Consider the following 16,264-nt stretch of genomic DNA (forward strand, 5'->3'; position numbering starts at 1 on the left):
ACATGTAAGAACAGCTGTGACTACTGCCGCGATTGACACACGAAGTAAAATGAATATCAGTGATGTGTTGGCAAAAAAATGATGAAGAAAACTGTTGGGGAGTGAACTCAGGATGAAATTGTGCATTTAATTAGTTTATACGAGGACAGTTAGTTGGTTGGTTGATTTGCGGGGGAGGACCTAACAGCGAGGTCATTCGTCCCATGATTAAGTTGGCAGAAACCGAGGGCGGAACACAAACATCACAGTCCAATCAAGGGGAAGGGAAAACAGGCAAACAAAAGAGTAAAAGGAATGTTGGGATAGAAGGAAGAGGAAAGAACAGGCACGCCAGAAATTCTAGGCATGTTTGGAGCACCAGCCCTGCCATTGACCCTCCCAAGTCCCCACACCACATCATGCCATCACGAGAACGAGGCAACAATAAGGGAAGAACACTCCAGGAAAGGGGAAGGCATAATCCGTATCACTTCAGGCTGGGGGGGTTACCTTCATAGTCACTGATGTTATTGAATTTAGCATATGTTAAAATTCAGGAGTAAGAAAAAAACATTTTTTGTTTTCTCCAAAATAATTCCTGCCCCAAGATACAGGCCTCCAAAGACACTGCGAACACCATTTTGAAGATGGAAATTTCGGAAAAATTTTTAAAATGCTATATCTCTGTAACAGTTCTAGATATTTTGTTAGTTTTTTTTATTTGAAAGATAATTGCTTTACGATTACAATGGTATCTCTGTTTGGACATATCTGTCGAAGTTCTTTTACTGTCGCCTTTTGAATTCTTTTATTATTTACAGAAAAATTTGTTTTCAAAACTACCAATCCAGAAACGGGATGTTTTTCCTGTTCATCAGTAACATGTAGTACTATATTCTCTGTAAAGTAGAGCTTCCACTTTTAAGTTGGACAGGCTTTATTTTAAAAAAAAAAACATTTTTTTAAAAATATATTTCTAGGGTAATGTATGTCTTTACGGAAGTTGTTTCTTACTAATATCTTTGTTACAATGTTTATTTCTATTGTCTTTGTTGCAGTTACTTTTCACTTTCACTGTTGCAGATATTTCTTAGACTGTTTTAGTTTCTTTTCAGTTTCTTTGTTGTGGTTATTCATTGCAAGTTTCTGTATTATAGTTGTTCAGTACTAGTTTGTTTACTGAAAAGGCTTCTAAGAAATCAGACCGTCCAATGAGTTGTGTGTGTTCGTGAGGAATTCACCAGTTGACACAGTTGCAGTGTGTTCTGTGAAAAGGACTGTTTGAAATGTCTTCTGACTGAGCCACAGGAGAGTGAAGTGTGCTGAATATTCGCATATCCATAAATGAGTGATATACAAGACAAACAAAAGAGACTTTTCAGGTCGGGAATAAGTGTTCGCATTTGAAGACCGTTTCAAAATGAAGATGTTCCCAGTGATGACTTAGTGTTCTAAATGTTTCAACAGAACAACAACAATGATAGTATCTGAACAAGGTGAAGCCTTGCAAGGTGCAGATTTTGCATAAATAGAGGAAGAACTAAATACCCTGAATCAGTCAACTACAGAGGTAGGTGTTAGTCCTCTTAAGAAACTGTGGTCAGTGAAGTCATGTCATAAGTTCTATGCATCAAGAAGGCTCAGAGAAATTACTAAAGCTATGCATGAATACACTGCAGTACAGCTGACCACACTCTTCAAAGTAGAAATTCCATCTTCAGAAGAAAATAAACCAAAGCACTCTTGCACCTCTCACCAGGAATGTGTCACAAATATCAATTCAGCTGTTGAATACTGTGCATCATACATTGAAAAAGAGCAAGTTTTAACTATTATTCCACAGACATTTTCAAAGAAAACAATTTTGAACCACGTTTCACCAATAACAAAGTACATGAAAGACAAATCAAGAAATGAGAGGCCCGAAAAAGGGGCCTTTGGAAGACCAGATCACTACTATGGTCATCCTGTAGAAGCAGCTCAAGTTCAAATAGTGCAGTCATTTAATCTGGAAGGTAAATGGGACTGTTCTCACCAGTGTGCCTACAAAGAAGACATTATAACTGTAACAGTTTAAAGTCAAAAAGTTGTGAAAGTGAAGAGATAAGTGACTCGCAGAATTAAAGAAACTTTTGCAATTTATAAGAGCAACTATAGAACTTCACATATTGGAAGATCAAAATATTATGCACTATGACTAAGTAGGTAGTTCCACACCCACCTAGAGATGTTTGTTTATGTGCGTACTGCGCGAAGCTTGAAGTTGGTGTGGTAACTTTGAAGAACTTACTGGAGCACATGACACCTTGGTTGGGCGTGTGAAGTCATTAGTAGTCTGACATAAAGCAAGAGACTTGTTTGTTTGAAGAATGTGGTGACTGCCTTGGAAAGGGAGGACTGTCTTTACAGACACTTGGCCTGGAAGACGTAGCAGATAACTGCAGAAATTACATATGCAACATGGGAAGAGAATAAACTAATTAAGGAAACTGTCGCCTTCGACAGTTTCATTGATGAACTTTGTAAATGGTCAGTGAAAGCGGTGATACATCAGCATCTGAAAAAAACTGCAACAACAACACATTGCAGAAGTTGAAGGGTGTGTGCAAGCTGAAGAACTATGTTTACTGCTCCACTGCAATTTTGCTGAGAACTGGTCTGTAATTCTACCACAAGAAGTACAAGGGTATAATTCGAGTAATAACCAGGTTTCAATTTTTACAGGAGTACATTTTCAAAACAAGACCACAAGTGCTGCAGTTATATGTGATATCACAGGAAGTTACTTAGCACATGCTTTGCTAGCAATGCACAAAATTCTTCAACTGCAAACAGGGGCAGAGAAAATCGTCACTATTTCTGTTGGTGCTCCTAGACATTTTAAAAATCTTTACCAGCTGTTTGAATTGAGTAAGTCACTCGTGCCAACTAACTGGGTATAAAGTGCTACTGGTCATGGGAAGGGGTCTTGTGATGGCTTAGGCAGCCTGCTGAAGCACCATGCTACAAAACAATCTTTTCAGACCAAATACAGCTGCGATTCTGAATGCTGACAGATAAGCCCAAATAGAGGATGTCATTGTAATCAAAAAGCAATTATCTTTCAAATAAAAAAAAGAACAAAGTATCCAGAAATAATTTTAAAATTTTTTTCCAAAAGTCGCATCTTCAAAATGATATGTGTAGTGGTATCTTTGGAGTGCTCTATCTCCCAGCAGAATTTTTTTAGGAGAAAACAAAAATGTGTTCCTTACTTAGTCCTTCATTTTAACATATGCTAAATTCAATAACATCCGAGACTATGAAGGTAAGATTTTTTCCTAGTCTGGCTGAATTGTATGGACTATGCTGGAAACAAAATGGTGCAAACGAGCAAACAAAATGTAGAGAAAAAGGGGGAAGAGGCCAGCAGGTGTAGAGGCAAGTCCAAGGCTTCCATAACAAAGGGAGATTCAAGGACTTAAACCTGGGAGGACACAACAGGTTTGTGAAAATAACTGAGGATAGACATATTACCATGTAATGGTCATCCACTAACACCTGGGAAATTGGAAGGTGTGAGGGTGTTTTTAGTGCGAAGGGCCACTAGTTGGGGGCAGTCCAGCAAAACCGGAATCACTGTGAGTAGGTGTCCCACAACTACAAAGAGGGGGGGACTTTGCTCATTGCAGAATCAACTTAGTAGGGTTGAAAAGATACCAGGAAAGTTAGATTCCCACCAGGAGAGGCAAACGGAAGCAAGCTATGAGATTGTAGTATCCTTGATTGCATAAAGTTTGTTAGACATGGGGGTACAAAGGGGGATAAATGTACTAAGAACGTCCATATGGATCAACATGCAAATTCCACTGGAAGCCCTCTAAGGGCCAACTCACTTCCAACATGAAGCATGAAACCCATGAAGGGTCAGTGAGTATCAGCAAAATGAGATTCCTGGAGAATGATACAAGCTGCCAAGTAAAAGCAAATAAAGGATTGCAAGCCTGGGAAGTGACAGTGTTACACATTGCATTTACAGAGTGACTTCCATAAATAAGAGGTCACAGGTTGCAAGGGGGAGATGGTACCTTTGGGGACACCTTGGCCTGGGACTTGCCGTATTTACTCGAATCTAAGCCGCACTCGAATCTAAGCCGCACCTGAAAAATGAAACTCGAAATCAAGGAAAAAAAAATTTTCCCTAATCTAAGCTGCACCTGAAATTTGAAACTCGAAATTCAAGGGGAGAGAAAAGTTTTAGGCCGCACATCCAAATTGAAACAAAATTGGTCCATTGTAATATGAGACACAATTTAGGTCGAATGAATGACAATACAGCTACAGTAATTTGGTTAGAGTCGTAGGCTTAGCAGTTAAGCTTTACCAGGTAGCCATTGCTATGCGTCCAGCACTCCGTCCGTATTTATATGGGTACCCTTCCTTTTCCACGTGCTTCGTCTGGTTTGAATTGATAGCTTATTTTCTTTGATCTGATAAGTGCCACTCTCTTTGTTATAGGTGTTTATGTCACTAAGCTGAAAATTCATTACTGTACTGTGTCATGCAGTGTTTGACGCATTCTGATAATGAGTGTTTACGGCCTGTCGCCACTCGCAGCATGACTATTTTGTGCGCGCTGCTGCTGTTTTAAAAAAAAAAAAAAAAAAAAAGAGGAATTGTCTCATTAGCGAAACAATGGTAAGAGGCTGCTGTTTGTTGTTACTTGCACTGCTGCTTTATTTGACAATGACCAACAAGAACTGAATAATAGACTGCTTATGATAGAAAATGTTCTGAACGAGAGTTTAGCAAAAATTTTTCTCCGTTCGAAAATCTTTGCAGACGCCTCTTTAGTACATTACATTCTGCTCAGAAATTAGAGTCATCTTAGATTTAAAAATCTAGTCAATTGCCATGCTTCATTTCTGACTATCACTATCAGGCATAAGAATAATATGAATATAAACGTGACATGATATGTATATTCTTCCACGTTTGCTGTTGTCTCACTCTAGTTTCGTGGTTTATTAGGCAGACAGGATTTAAATGAGATAGTAGCAAACACAGAAGAATACATGGCAAAATGTTTATATTCGTATTATTCTTATGGTGAAGAGAATACTGCATGTGATTCACAATTCATAAAAGTTCCTATTGGCAACCATCTCTTCTCACAGGTAGGAAAAAATTCAGTTGGCCATATTGGCAAACATCCCAAACAGTCTTGCCAGTCGGATTTCCGTAGTACAGTGAAATGCTGCTACATTCGATGACGAACAAAACGGAATGTATTTACTTCGTTGGGTAATGTATGAAAATGCAGTGGTCGAAACTCGGGGCGGAGAAAAAAAGCTCGTCTTCCACCTTTTTTTTAAATTTATTTACTGACGCAGAGGTTCTGGCACCAGTATTTATCATTGTGCCTGCAATGCATGCCTGTGTAGTGCTACATATATATTCGACGGCAGAAGTTAGTTGGGGTGGCACCTACCAACGTTTTTCAGAACTTCCGCTTACTTTGCACTCTCATCTAAGCTGCAGGCGGTTTTGTGGATTGCAAAAACTGGAAAAAAGTGCGGCTTAGATTCGAGTAAATACGGTATGTTGCTTCGTCTCTTTCCTATGTCAACAAGGGCAGGTCTCAGATGGAGAGCAGGCTGCTACAACATCCAGGATGGAATTAAAGCGGGCGAACTTGGGGTGCAACGACTACGGGTCCCACAGTCAAGTGACTGCAGTAGGCCTCCAGCCGGAGAAACACCGGAAGAAGGGACCCCGTGAGGGAGCCTCATCACTAATGGCCACTGAAGAAAAGATACATTTTTCTGGCCAGGGAGGGGGAGAAGCACAAAGAGGGGAGGGCATCAGAACCACAGGGGAGTGGGAAAGGGAGTTGGGAATGCAGTAAGGAGGAGGGAGGAGGGGACAGGACATAACAGAGGCAAAGTTAGAAGTCATCAACACAGGATGAAGTCTCTAGTATTTCTGATGAGCCTCAGTGTAGGATAAACGATAAAGGGACTTATACTCCTGTATCTTCTTTTCTTTCCTATAACCTAGGTGATCTGGAGAGAGTGTAGAGCGACGATCATGACAACACATGTGGGTGGCATAACAGAGGGGCTCCCCTCATGGAGTCTGTGTCCACATTCACCAGAGAGTGTCTGCCAAATATTGGGAAGATGGGTGACGTGAGGCCGTACGTCCTGCCACCCATGAGGTACTTTCGGTGCTTGCAAAAACATCTTATGGGTGACAGGACATATTGCTTCACGTCACACTGATAACACATACCTTGTCCTCCTCTGGGAGGTTATCTCTATCTAATGCTAGAATAAATGCATAGGTATCAGTGTGATTGTCCTTACAGCCTTTCTGAACATGCTGACCAAAATGTTCCAAATTGGCCTGGAGTTCCTCATCAGTTTAAAGAATGAGATCCCTATGAAAGCTGACTCCCTGACCCATATTCAAAGAATGGTGAGGTGCAATGGACACCGAGACTTTCCGAAGATAATCACAAGCATTAAGAGCTGCCAACTGGTTGGCAGAAGAAGTTTTAATTAACAGGAAACCTGACTGCATCTTACCACGAGACTCCACTTCGCCAAACTTGTCTTCGGTGTTAACTACAAAGAATAACAGCTTTGTGGCAGCGAACATGTCCCCATCTGTCCTAGTACAGACTAGGTAGCAGGGAAATGTTTCACCCCAAGCTGGCAAGCCTTGGCTGGGGAAAGGACTGTCACAGAGTCATAAGAAGCAGCATTAAATGATCCATTACCAACACAAGAGATGACCACAGAAGAACAGCCAGTTATTTGGAGCTTGGTATGTTCCACATACAAAGCATCCACCCTGATACCACCCACTCTGATCAGAGGTTCTCCCCATGGGCGCCACCCAGCCACAGCAAGGGCTGTCTGGCGCAGTGGCCACTGCCAGGAGTTGTACCCTTGAATACAAGCAACTACTCCTAGCCAATCATGGGGAGACAACAGCTCAGGTATCAGTAGGATAACCCCTGTGTTGTCAGGGGGCTCAGCCACATGGATACATAGCAGCCCCACCACACAGACTGGCTACACATGCTGGAGACTTGGCGGGACAGGGGGCACTATGGTAGGGAAGGGAGAGGGAAAGGAGGAGGAAAGGAGAGGGAAAGGAGGAGGTAAGGAGAGGGAAAGGAGGAGGTAAGGAGACTACAGCACTGAAATGAGAAACTAGGTTTGTGTGCCTAAACGACTACAGTTTTTTGCATTCCCGCAAAATAAATTTGTCCACAATTGAAGAAATCAGGCAACAAAGTTTCGCAACATGTAAAACAGAGAAACAAAGTTATGTTTGCAAGTAATCGTTTTGGAATGCACAAAACTGCCATTTAACTTCAGGAAATACAGCTGAATCCATAATTTTTTTAACATAGTATATATTGATTACATCATCATATTGGAAATTTAACGACAGACCTTAAGGAATTTACAAGTGATTTCTCAAGTCAATACACACAGAAACTTTGAAAAAATATATGTCCGGAAATGCTTCATTTACTCAATATCTGCCCTAATTGGCATTTGAACAAGAAACGGTATCAAGAGGCAATGTGATGTAACGTTGCTCCATTGTAATTGTTACTTTACAAAGTATTAAAGTGACTAAATGTACCTGATACTAGAATAAGGAGTCTAACACCAATGAGTTCATCACTTGGAAATTTTGGGGCAAATTATAAGGAGCATTTCTTCCATCTCTATTATTAAATTTTTATATTGTTGTGGATCTTCCATCACAAGCTCTATAATGGGACACTAGAATGCTCCAAAAGCATTCTACCGCCTAATCCACTCTCATACCCAATACAGACACTGAAAGTGGTCTTCCATCACAACCTCTTCCTCCATACATAGAAATGTGACAAAAATCAAATGTAAAGTGATCTCTCAGCTCTCACAGACACACTCATTCCACTGTATGTAAATGCTTCTGACATCTGCTCTCTCAAGACTCTCAGATAGTTACAGAAAATACTTGCAAGTAAGAGTAACTATCAGTGAAAAGTCTCCCTCATTGTAAACGATTCTGCGAGTACTATCAAAAAGTACCAAACAGTCTTATAGCAAGAAATTCTCACATTTGTACTAACCCTTATAGTTAAGTCACACTTCGTCCCACATTCTTTCTCCCAGGGATGCTAGTCACCCAGTACAGTGTGAAGTATAGTGGGGGAGGGGCGAGAGAAAGGACCCAAAGGACAATGTATGCTTTGACCACACAGTGTTATCTCAAAGTGGATTCACTGCAATAATGAAAGTGATGAACATGATAAAATCCAAACACTATGAATGGGAGTGAGGACAATGGGATCTATGATGGCACAGTCTACATCACTGATTGCTGCTGTGGCACCAGTAAGAGCCAACAAACATTACATGCAGACTGTACTACACCATTACAGAAAAGAAGGAAAAAGCCACCACTCACCTATATCATATTGATTTGTGGCACATAGGCAACACATAAGAGAGAACAGTGTTTACACACACAGAAATCCATACAACTGCAGCTGTATGACAATTATAACACTGTGTACAATTTATATATTGCATTATCAATTAAGACTGTATAAGGTTAAATTAAATATTTATCAGTATTATGAAAAGAATAGTTGCTAATCACCATATAGCAGAGATGCTGAGTTGCATATAAGCACAACAAAATGACTAACAAAATAAGCTTTCGGCCAACAAGACCTCCATCAAAAATTGATTACTGGCAGAGAGAGCGCGTGCGCCAACACACATGCACACACATACCCACCCACCCACACATACATACCCGAAGAGACGCGCACACACACGACTGTAATAACTGGCAGCTGAAGCCACACTGCGAGCAGCAGCAGCAGCAGCAGCAGCAGCAGCACCAGCACCAGTGCATGATGGGAGAGGCAACTGAGTGAGGGTAAGGAGGAGGATGGGGCAGGGAGGGGGTAGGGATAGCATAGCAGAGATAGGGGAGGGTAAAGTGCTGCTGGGGAGCATGCAGGGATGAGGTGGCGAGAGAGGGTGGGACAGTTAGATGTAGTTGGGAGGCTAGATGGTGGGCAGGGGAGAGGTGGGAGGGGGGGGGGAGGGGTAGTGGAAAAGGAGAGAAGTATGAAGACTGGGTATGTTGGTGGAATAAAAAAGCTGTGTAGTGCTGGAATAGGAACAGAGAAAGGGATGATGGGTGAGTACAACGACTAACTAAGGCTGAGGCTAGGAGGGTTACGGGAACGTAGGATATATTGCAAAGAGATTTCCCACCTGTGCAATTCAGAAAAGCTGGTGTTGGTGGGGGGAGGATCCATATGGAATAGTCATTGAAATGAAGAATGTCATGTTGGGGGTGTGTGCTCAGCAACAGGGTGGTCCTGTTTGTTGGTGCCCATTCATGTGGACAGACAGCTTGTTGGCTGTCATACCCACATAGAATGCAGCACTGTGTTTGCAGCTTAGCTTGTAGATCACAAGAACTGGTTTCACATGTAGCCCTGCCTTTAATAGGATAGGTGATGTTAGCGACTGGACTGAAATAGGTGGTGACAGGAGGATGTATGGGACAGGTCTTGTGTCTAGGTCTATTACAGGGATATGAGCCATGACGTAAGGGGTTGGGAGCAGGGCTTGTGTAGGGATGGACGAGTATATTGTGTAGGCTCAGTAGGCAGCAGAATATCACTGCGGGAGAGATGGGAAGGATAGTGGGCACGACATTTCCTCATTTCAGTGCACGGCGAGAGGTAGTCGAAACTCTGGCGGAGACTGTAATGCAGTTGCTCCAGTCCTGGGCGGTACTGAGTTACAAGGGGAATGCTCTTCTGTGGCTGGATGGTGAGACTTTGGGAGGAGGGGAGACTGGAAAGATAAGACATAGAAGTTTTGTTCTTGTACACAGTGGGGCGATAATTACAGTCTGTGGGCCTCAGTAAGAGCCCCGAATATTTTGAGTGTGACCGCTTGTCACTGCAGATGCGACAACCATGGGTGGCTAGGCTGTATGGAAGGTACTTCTTGGTATGGAACGGATGGCAATTGTTGGTATGGAACGGATGGCAGTTGTCAAAGTGGAGGTATTACTGGTGGTTAGTAGGTTTGATGTGGGCAGAGGTACTGATGCAACCACCACTGAGGAATAGGTCAACATTTAGGAAGGTGGCTTGTTGCGTCGACTACAAGCAGGTGAAGCAAATGGGAGAGGTGTTTTAGGTTTTGGAGAAATGTGGATAGGGTGTCCTCACCCTCAATCTAGATTGCAAAGATAGTATCAATGAATCACGATTCTGAGTATTTAGGAAGGTTTCCTCTAGCTGGGCCATGAATAGGTTGGCATAGGATGGTGCCATGCGGGTGCCCCCACCTCTTCCCTGCCCTCCATCTAACCTCCCAAAAGCACCTACCTGCCCTACCCTCTCTCCACCTGGTCCCTGCTTGTTCCCCAGCACCACCACCACAGTCCTCCACTCCCACCCTGCTATCCCTTCCCTCCCCACTTCAGCCACCTCCTTACCCCCACCTAGGTGCCTCTTCGATCATGCACTGCTGCTGCTTGCAGTGTGGCTTCAGCTGCCAGTTACTGCTGTCGTTTGCGTGGATTGCGTTTGAGTGAGTGGGTGTATTTTTAACAAAGGCATTGTTGGCCGAAAGCTTATTTTGTGACAGTCTTTGTTGTGCCTATCTGCGACTCAGCATCTCTGCTAAATGGTGAATACCAACTATCCTTTTCATAATATTGTTACATTCCATCCTGGATTTTCGATTGTTAAATTAATATTTATGTAGACCATATTTCTGACTAACGTATTTCACTTTACCTACTGTAGGAATATATATGGTATCCCACAAGGAATGGTCAAAATTCAGTATATGACAGGATCAGTTATTTAAAGTAACACGTCTAGTAAACGTGGGATCTAAAATGCATGCCTTAAGAGCTATAAGTACTTGTTTATAGTAGAAAAGATTGTTTCACAGGAGTGAAGATCAACAAATGCTCACAGCTCTTGAAGTATGCATTTCAGAGCCCTTGTTTGCTATGCTTTTTTGCGTTAAAAGACCATTCCTGTTGTATGCCTGAATAGTGACCATATTCCCTGGGACATCCTGTATTTGTTCAACTAAGCTATGCCATACTACAGTGTGTGTTCATTTTAGCTTTTGCTTTTTTCTTTGTTTTGGAAGAAGATATGAGGGGCAGTTTTACAGACTGCTACTTTTCTTCTTTTCATGCAACAAATAATTAGAGCTGTTTCCATTTGGTCTTGTTTAATTGCTCAAATTATTCCTTTTACAACACAATTATTTTGTGGTTTATTTTGAAGACCTGTGTTATATTCCAGTACATATTTTATGTAAAACAGTTACAGTACTGAAACATACCTGTTTCCTCCTCATCCGCATCTTCATTCTCGGACTCAAATGTGTTGTCAGGAATGTCGTACAAGCGAATCATTGGCTTGTTCGGATCTTTCATAATTAAGTACTTTCCATCCTTTTGTTTCATACAAATATCAATTATGCACCTTAATATTCCCCATGCGTTATCCATATTAAGTGTTATCTGTGTTGCAAACTCATTAGGTTTATACTGTTGAGTGCCCAGGATTACATGCTTTGATGAATCACGGACGTGCACACGAGAAACATACCTGAAACAATTATCAAAAATTTGGTGGTTGCAAAAAATTTTTGATTACATATTTTTAAGAGCAAAAGTTTTTACAAAAATGAAAAATGAATAAAAACTGATTTTAGTTTATCATCAAATGTTGTCTATAAACCGTCCAGTTACTGCTTCAATCACAAAAAGTATGTGTTATAATTTTAACATCCAAGCATTTAAGAGTTTTAGTTTTGAACTAGTCTTTCTCATGATCTGTTTTGGATACAAACACTTACAAGATTATAGTCCGATTAAAATAATTTGGTAGTTAACGTCTATCACTTGCCACAACAGTGTTGCCACAGCCACCCCCCACTCCGTTACAGGTGTCACACAAACATGCCAAGTCACTCCATAAATACTGTTGATGTGTAACACAGCAACGATGGAAGCGGCCACTGCGAGGTATGACGAAAATGGGAGATGCTCTGTTGACAGCTGGTTTTTAAATTACCAAGTGACTGAACTATGTACGGCAGACAACGTGTTTTGTAGCCCTGAATTTAAACTTCTGTCCAGACTTAACCACAACCTAGACAACACAAGCAGATTCCAAATGAAAAAAGAATGATAGAAATAAAAATAAGAGCAAAGAAAGTCAATATGATGATGAGAATGATGCGGCAAACTATTACAAATAAAAAATTACATTTCAACCAATTGTCTGAATAAAAACAAGTCAAAGGCTTGATTAGATTTAGAAAAATAAAAAATTTTGCTGCTTTCGATGAGATTTGAACCTTCGACCTTCTATATCAGGTTTATAAGCTAACCACTAAGAGTATGGGATTTCATTGTATGATGGTATTTTATTTATGACTTTGGTGTTTCAGTTGCAACGATCAATTTAAATCCTTCAGAAAATTTCTGATTTACCCAATGTTGTGCCAAACTTATCTAATGTATGCCGATCTCTGTGATTGAAGTGACTACATAAATGGTGCTGAATTGCGACTTGGGTGGAAGAAGTAGTGCGGTTAGTGTTGTGCATGAAACGTGTATTTAGTTTGTGTGTGTGTGTGTGTGTGTGTGTGTGTGTGTGAGAGAGAGAGAGAGAGAGAGAGAGAGAGAGAGATGAAATACAAAATAAGAGACCCAGAATTTGGGATCCAAACACATCAAGAAAGCTAGACAAGGAATTGGAAGTGAACTGATTGTTATGGCAGTTTGACAATGGTGAATGGTTCGGGCATGGTGCTGAATGCAGTGATTGGAGGAAACCAGCTGCAATGGATGAAGTGCCTACTGTCAAGGTGGATGGAGTGAGCAGCAATCTGCAGTTGTTTGCTGCTGATGCTGTGGTGCACAATAAGGTATCTACGTTTGATGACTTAAGATGATATTTCTACTCTATGTGATGAATGGCAGCTAGCCCTAAATGTGGGAAAAAGGTAAACTAATATACACGAGCAAGAAATCAAATCTGTAATGTTCAGATACAGCATTAGTAGTGTACTGCTTGACACAGACATGTCGTTTAAATATCTGGGCATAACATAGCAAAGCGATAGGAATTGGAAGGAGCATGCAAGGACAGTGGTAGAGAAGTTGAATGGTCGACTTCAGTTTTTTGGGAGAATTTAATGAAAGTGTGGTTCATCTGTGAAGGAGAAAGTATACTTGTGCAACTTAATCTTGAATACTGGCTGAGTCTTTGGGATCCTTACCAAGTCAGATTGAAGGACGACATCAAAGCAATTCAGAGGCGGGCTACTAGATTTGTTGCCGGTAGGTCCTAATAATACATAAGTGTCACAGAGATGCTTCAGGAACTCAAATGGGAACTCCTGGAGAGAAGGCAATGTTTTTTTGAGGAACAAATTTTGAGAAGCGGCATTTGAAGCTGACTGCCAAATGATTCTACTGTTGCTAACATACATTGCACGTAAGGACCATGAAGATAAGAAATGAGAAATTAGGGCTCATACAGAGGCATATAGACAGCTGTTTTTCACTCACTCAATCTGCAAGTGGAATAGAAATGGCTAGTAGCGATACAGAGCACCCTCTGCCACGCACCGAATGGTGGCTTGCAGAGTACTTATGTACATGTAGATGTATTTCTTCTGCATAACAAGTCTTACACTGTTCCAACAGTAAAACATCTTCCACTTTATAAATTTCAGTGTAAAACATTAACAACTCACCCAAATTTAATCTGGTCAGAGCCCGCAAGCAATGCCTGCACTGTCCATTTGGCAAGTTTACAAGCATTGTTTCTTAACTCATTGGCAAGCACAGCACCTCTCTGTGTGTCCAACTTTTGGCGCCACTCTACACCACCTGATAACTGAAAATATACATATTATAAACACACGAGAGGTATAAGACACTAAAAAGCACAATATTTCCAAAGATGGACAATAAGAGATTAAAGTGGTCACTTTTTGACACATGAATAACACATAGTAAATGTGACACATATTCAAGTAGTTGGAACTGATTAGTCTGCATCAAGGTTTGAAATCAGTGATAAATTTATGCAAGCAATTGAAGCTGTTTTCACAAAATACAACGGTTTATGGACTGCTGTAGTGTCAGAAAGTGATCAGAGACAAAACATTAACACAAAGACACAATGGTGGTTACAATAGTAGGCATTTGCAGCTTGACTAATATAATGAAAAAGGTACAATGTCATGAGAACAGCAACTCTCTTAAATAGTGAAAATAAACCCTGCATAATCAGTGCTTCAATAAGATAATTATTGGTTCAATAGAACTTATAATTAAGCTGTCATATAATCAAATTGACAAAACATTACGATAAACACCATTTTTCAAGAACACTATTAGTAGGAAATTAAATGATTCAATAGGAATTGTTGCTTGCTCTGGTCAGAATTAACTCTCTGTTCTTAGTTAACATTTTCACTCTTTGTAAATATATTGAATGCTTGTTGCTCATCTATACTAATAGTACAACATATAGTGGAATCTCAGTGTCAATCATTAGCGCATTTTCCCATATATGTCCATTTTGCATAAAATGCACGTTAAAATGACTCATTTATACATTCTCCCTCGTCACTTAGTAAGCTAAGATTTGGCAGTATTGATACTGTTCGGCCACTGCAACTTCTGCCACAGAGTTCTGGAAGTGGTGAGAGTAAGATATTATATGGTGAGGAAATGTGTGGAAGACAGTGTTGCTCAGTGCTGGCAACTTCACACATCAACAGGTTATTTGCTAGGGTAGAAATGACACTCAAAATTTGTTCGTATAGATCGGCAGTAGCTCCGACAACTTCTGACTTTAGCAGCCAAACTACAAACTATTAATTAGCGTGTAACTCTGTCACTGGTGTTCTTTGTTCATGTTTAGTATCTGACTTTCAGTCCATGACATTTTGTGCAGCTGAATGATGTACCGATATGCCATGTTCAAGATGAACGGACAATGGCCAGTTTCCAGAACTGGAAAATGTGCTACTGAATTGGAGAAAACAAGCTCATACTTTGAATATTGCAATTGATGGTACTGCAGTTTATGCTAAAGCAATACATTTGGTACAAAAGTTGACACACTCATATTTCAAAGCACCCAACAATTGGATCGAAATGCTCAAGAACTGACTTAATTTGATGTATAAATGTGTTCAAGGAGAGGTTGGAAGTGGGCACAATGCTGTTTTTAATGCAGATGAAACTGGCTTATTTTTTCACTTTCTGCACGACAAAACGCGAGTTCAAGAGAACTGCCATGGTGGAAAATTTGGTGAAGAAGGGCTAACTGTCTTACATCTTGTAATGAAAGTGGAACAGAAAAGTTGGTGCAACTAACAATGGGAAAGGCAAAGAATCCACAATGCCTTAAAAATGTGCAGATATTTCCACATAAATACACAGTTAAGTGAAAGCATGTGTAACAACAACTACATTCGAACAATTCCAACATTCCTGGGATACCCGGTAGGGTAATAGAAATAATAAAATCCTTTTGTTTATTGACCAGTGTGCAGCACATCCCCAAAAAAGACCTCTATGTAATATACATGTAGTGCTTTTTCCTCCCAGTTGTACAAGCCCACTTCATCTTTCAACCGAGGCATTATAAAACTCCTGCAACAAAAATACAGAAGAGGTTGGCCTCTCTTCATGCTGCAACGAGAAAGGTAATACAGTGAGACCTCTTTATAACGTTCCTCCATATAATGTTTTCCTCTATATTACGCCCATTTTTTTCGGTCCCGACCAAAAGCCCATATAAACAATGTTAAATTTTCCTCTTTACTATGTTAATGAGATCCCACTGTATTAGTAGTTACAATATTTTATGAAAACAATCTTCACCTTTGAATCCCATTCATTTAGAGCCTTTATTGTCAGAAACTGAAGTTCTCCATTAGGGCCATGCATTACAGCATCATGCTCACACCGAGCAACCAGCACAATTCCATTGTCCAGATCCCATTTGCGATAGCGGTAGCCTACTGATGCCACTTCTCCAGCCTCCTCCTCCGAGATGAATGGGTTTGTCTCTTCAAATTTATACCGCGGTTCACCCTGCAAAACAAAAATATTAATACTACTGCTACTAGCATTAAAATGTCTCAATTTTAGCACTATTCCATAACAATAACAGATGCATTTCCTATTATTCACA

The 16,264-nt window shown here is 40.6% G+C and overlaps 1 protein-coding gene across 1 annotated transcript in view; it reads right to left on the bottom strand.

Moving 5' to 3' along the window:
* The window catches only part of LOC126457880 (eukaryotic translation initiation factor 3 subunit D-like), a 48,268-nt gene that overhangs the window by 16,131 nt on the left and 15,873 nt on the right, over positions 1-16,264 (bottom strand). Inside the window, exons 7-9 of the mRNA XM_050094549.1 lie at positions 15,952-16,164; positions 13,806-13,948; positions 11,376-11,644 (exon numbers count right to left, since the gene is read on the bottom strand). Of these exons, the coding sequence (XP_049950506.1) occupies positions 11,376-11,644; positions 13,806-13,948; positions 15,952-16,164 (625 nt within the window). The remainder of the gene's footprint in view (positions 1-11,375; positions 11,645-13,805; positions 13,949-15,951; positions 16,165-16,264) is intronic.

The sequence above is a fragment of the Schistocerca serialis genome, chromosome 2, assembly GCF_023864345.2.
Source record: "Schistocerca serialis cubense isolate TAMUIC-IGC-003099 chromosome 2, iqSchSeri2.2, whole genome shotgun sequence".
Taxonomy (NCBI): Eukaryota; Metazoa; Arthropoda; class Insecta; order Orthoptera; family Acrididae; genus Schistocerca; species Schistocerca serialis.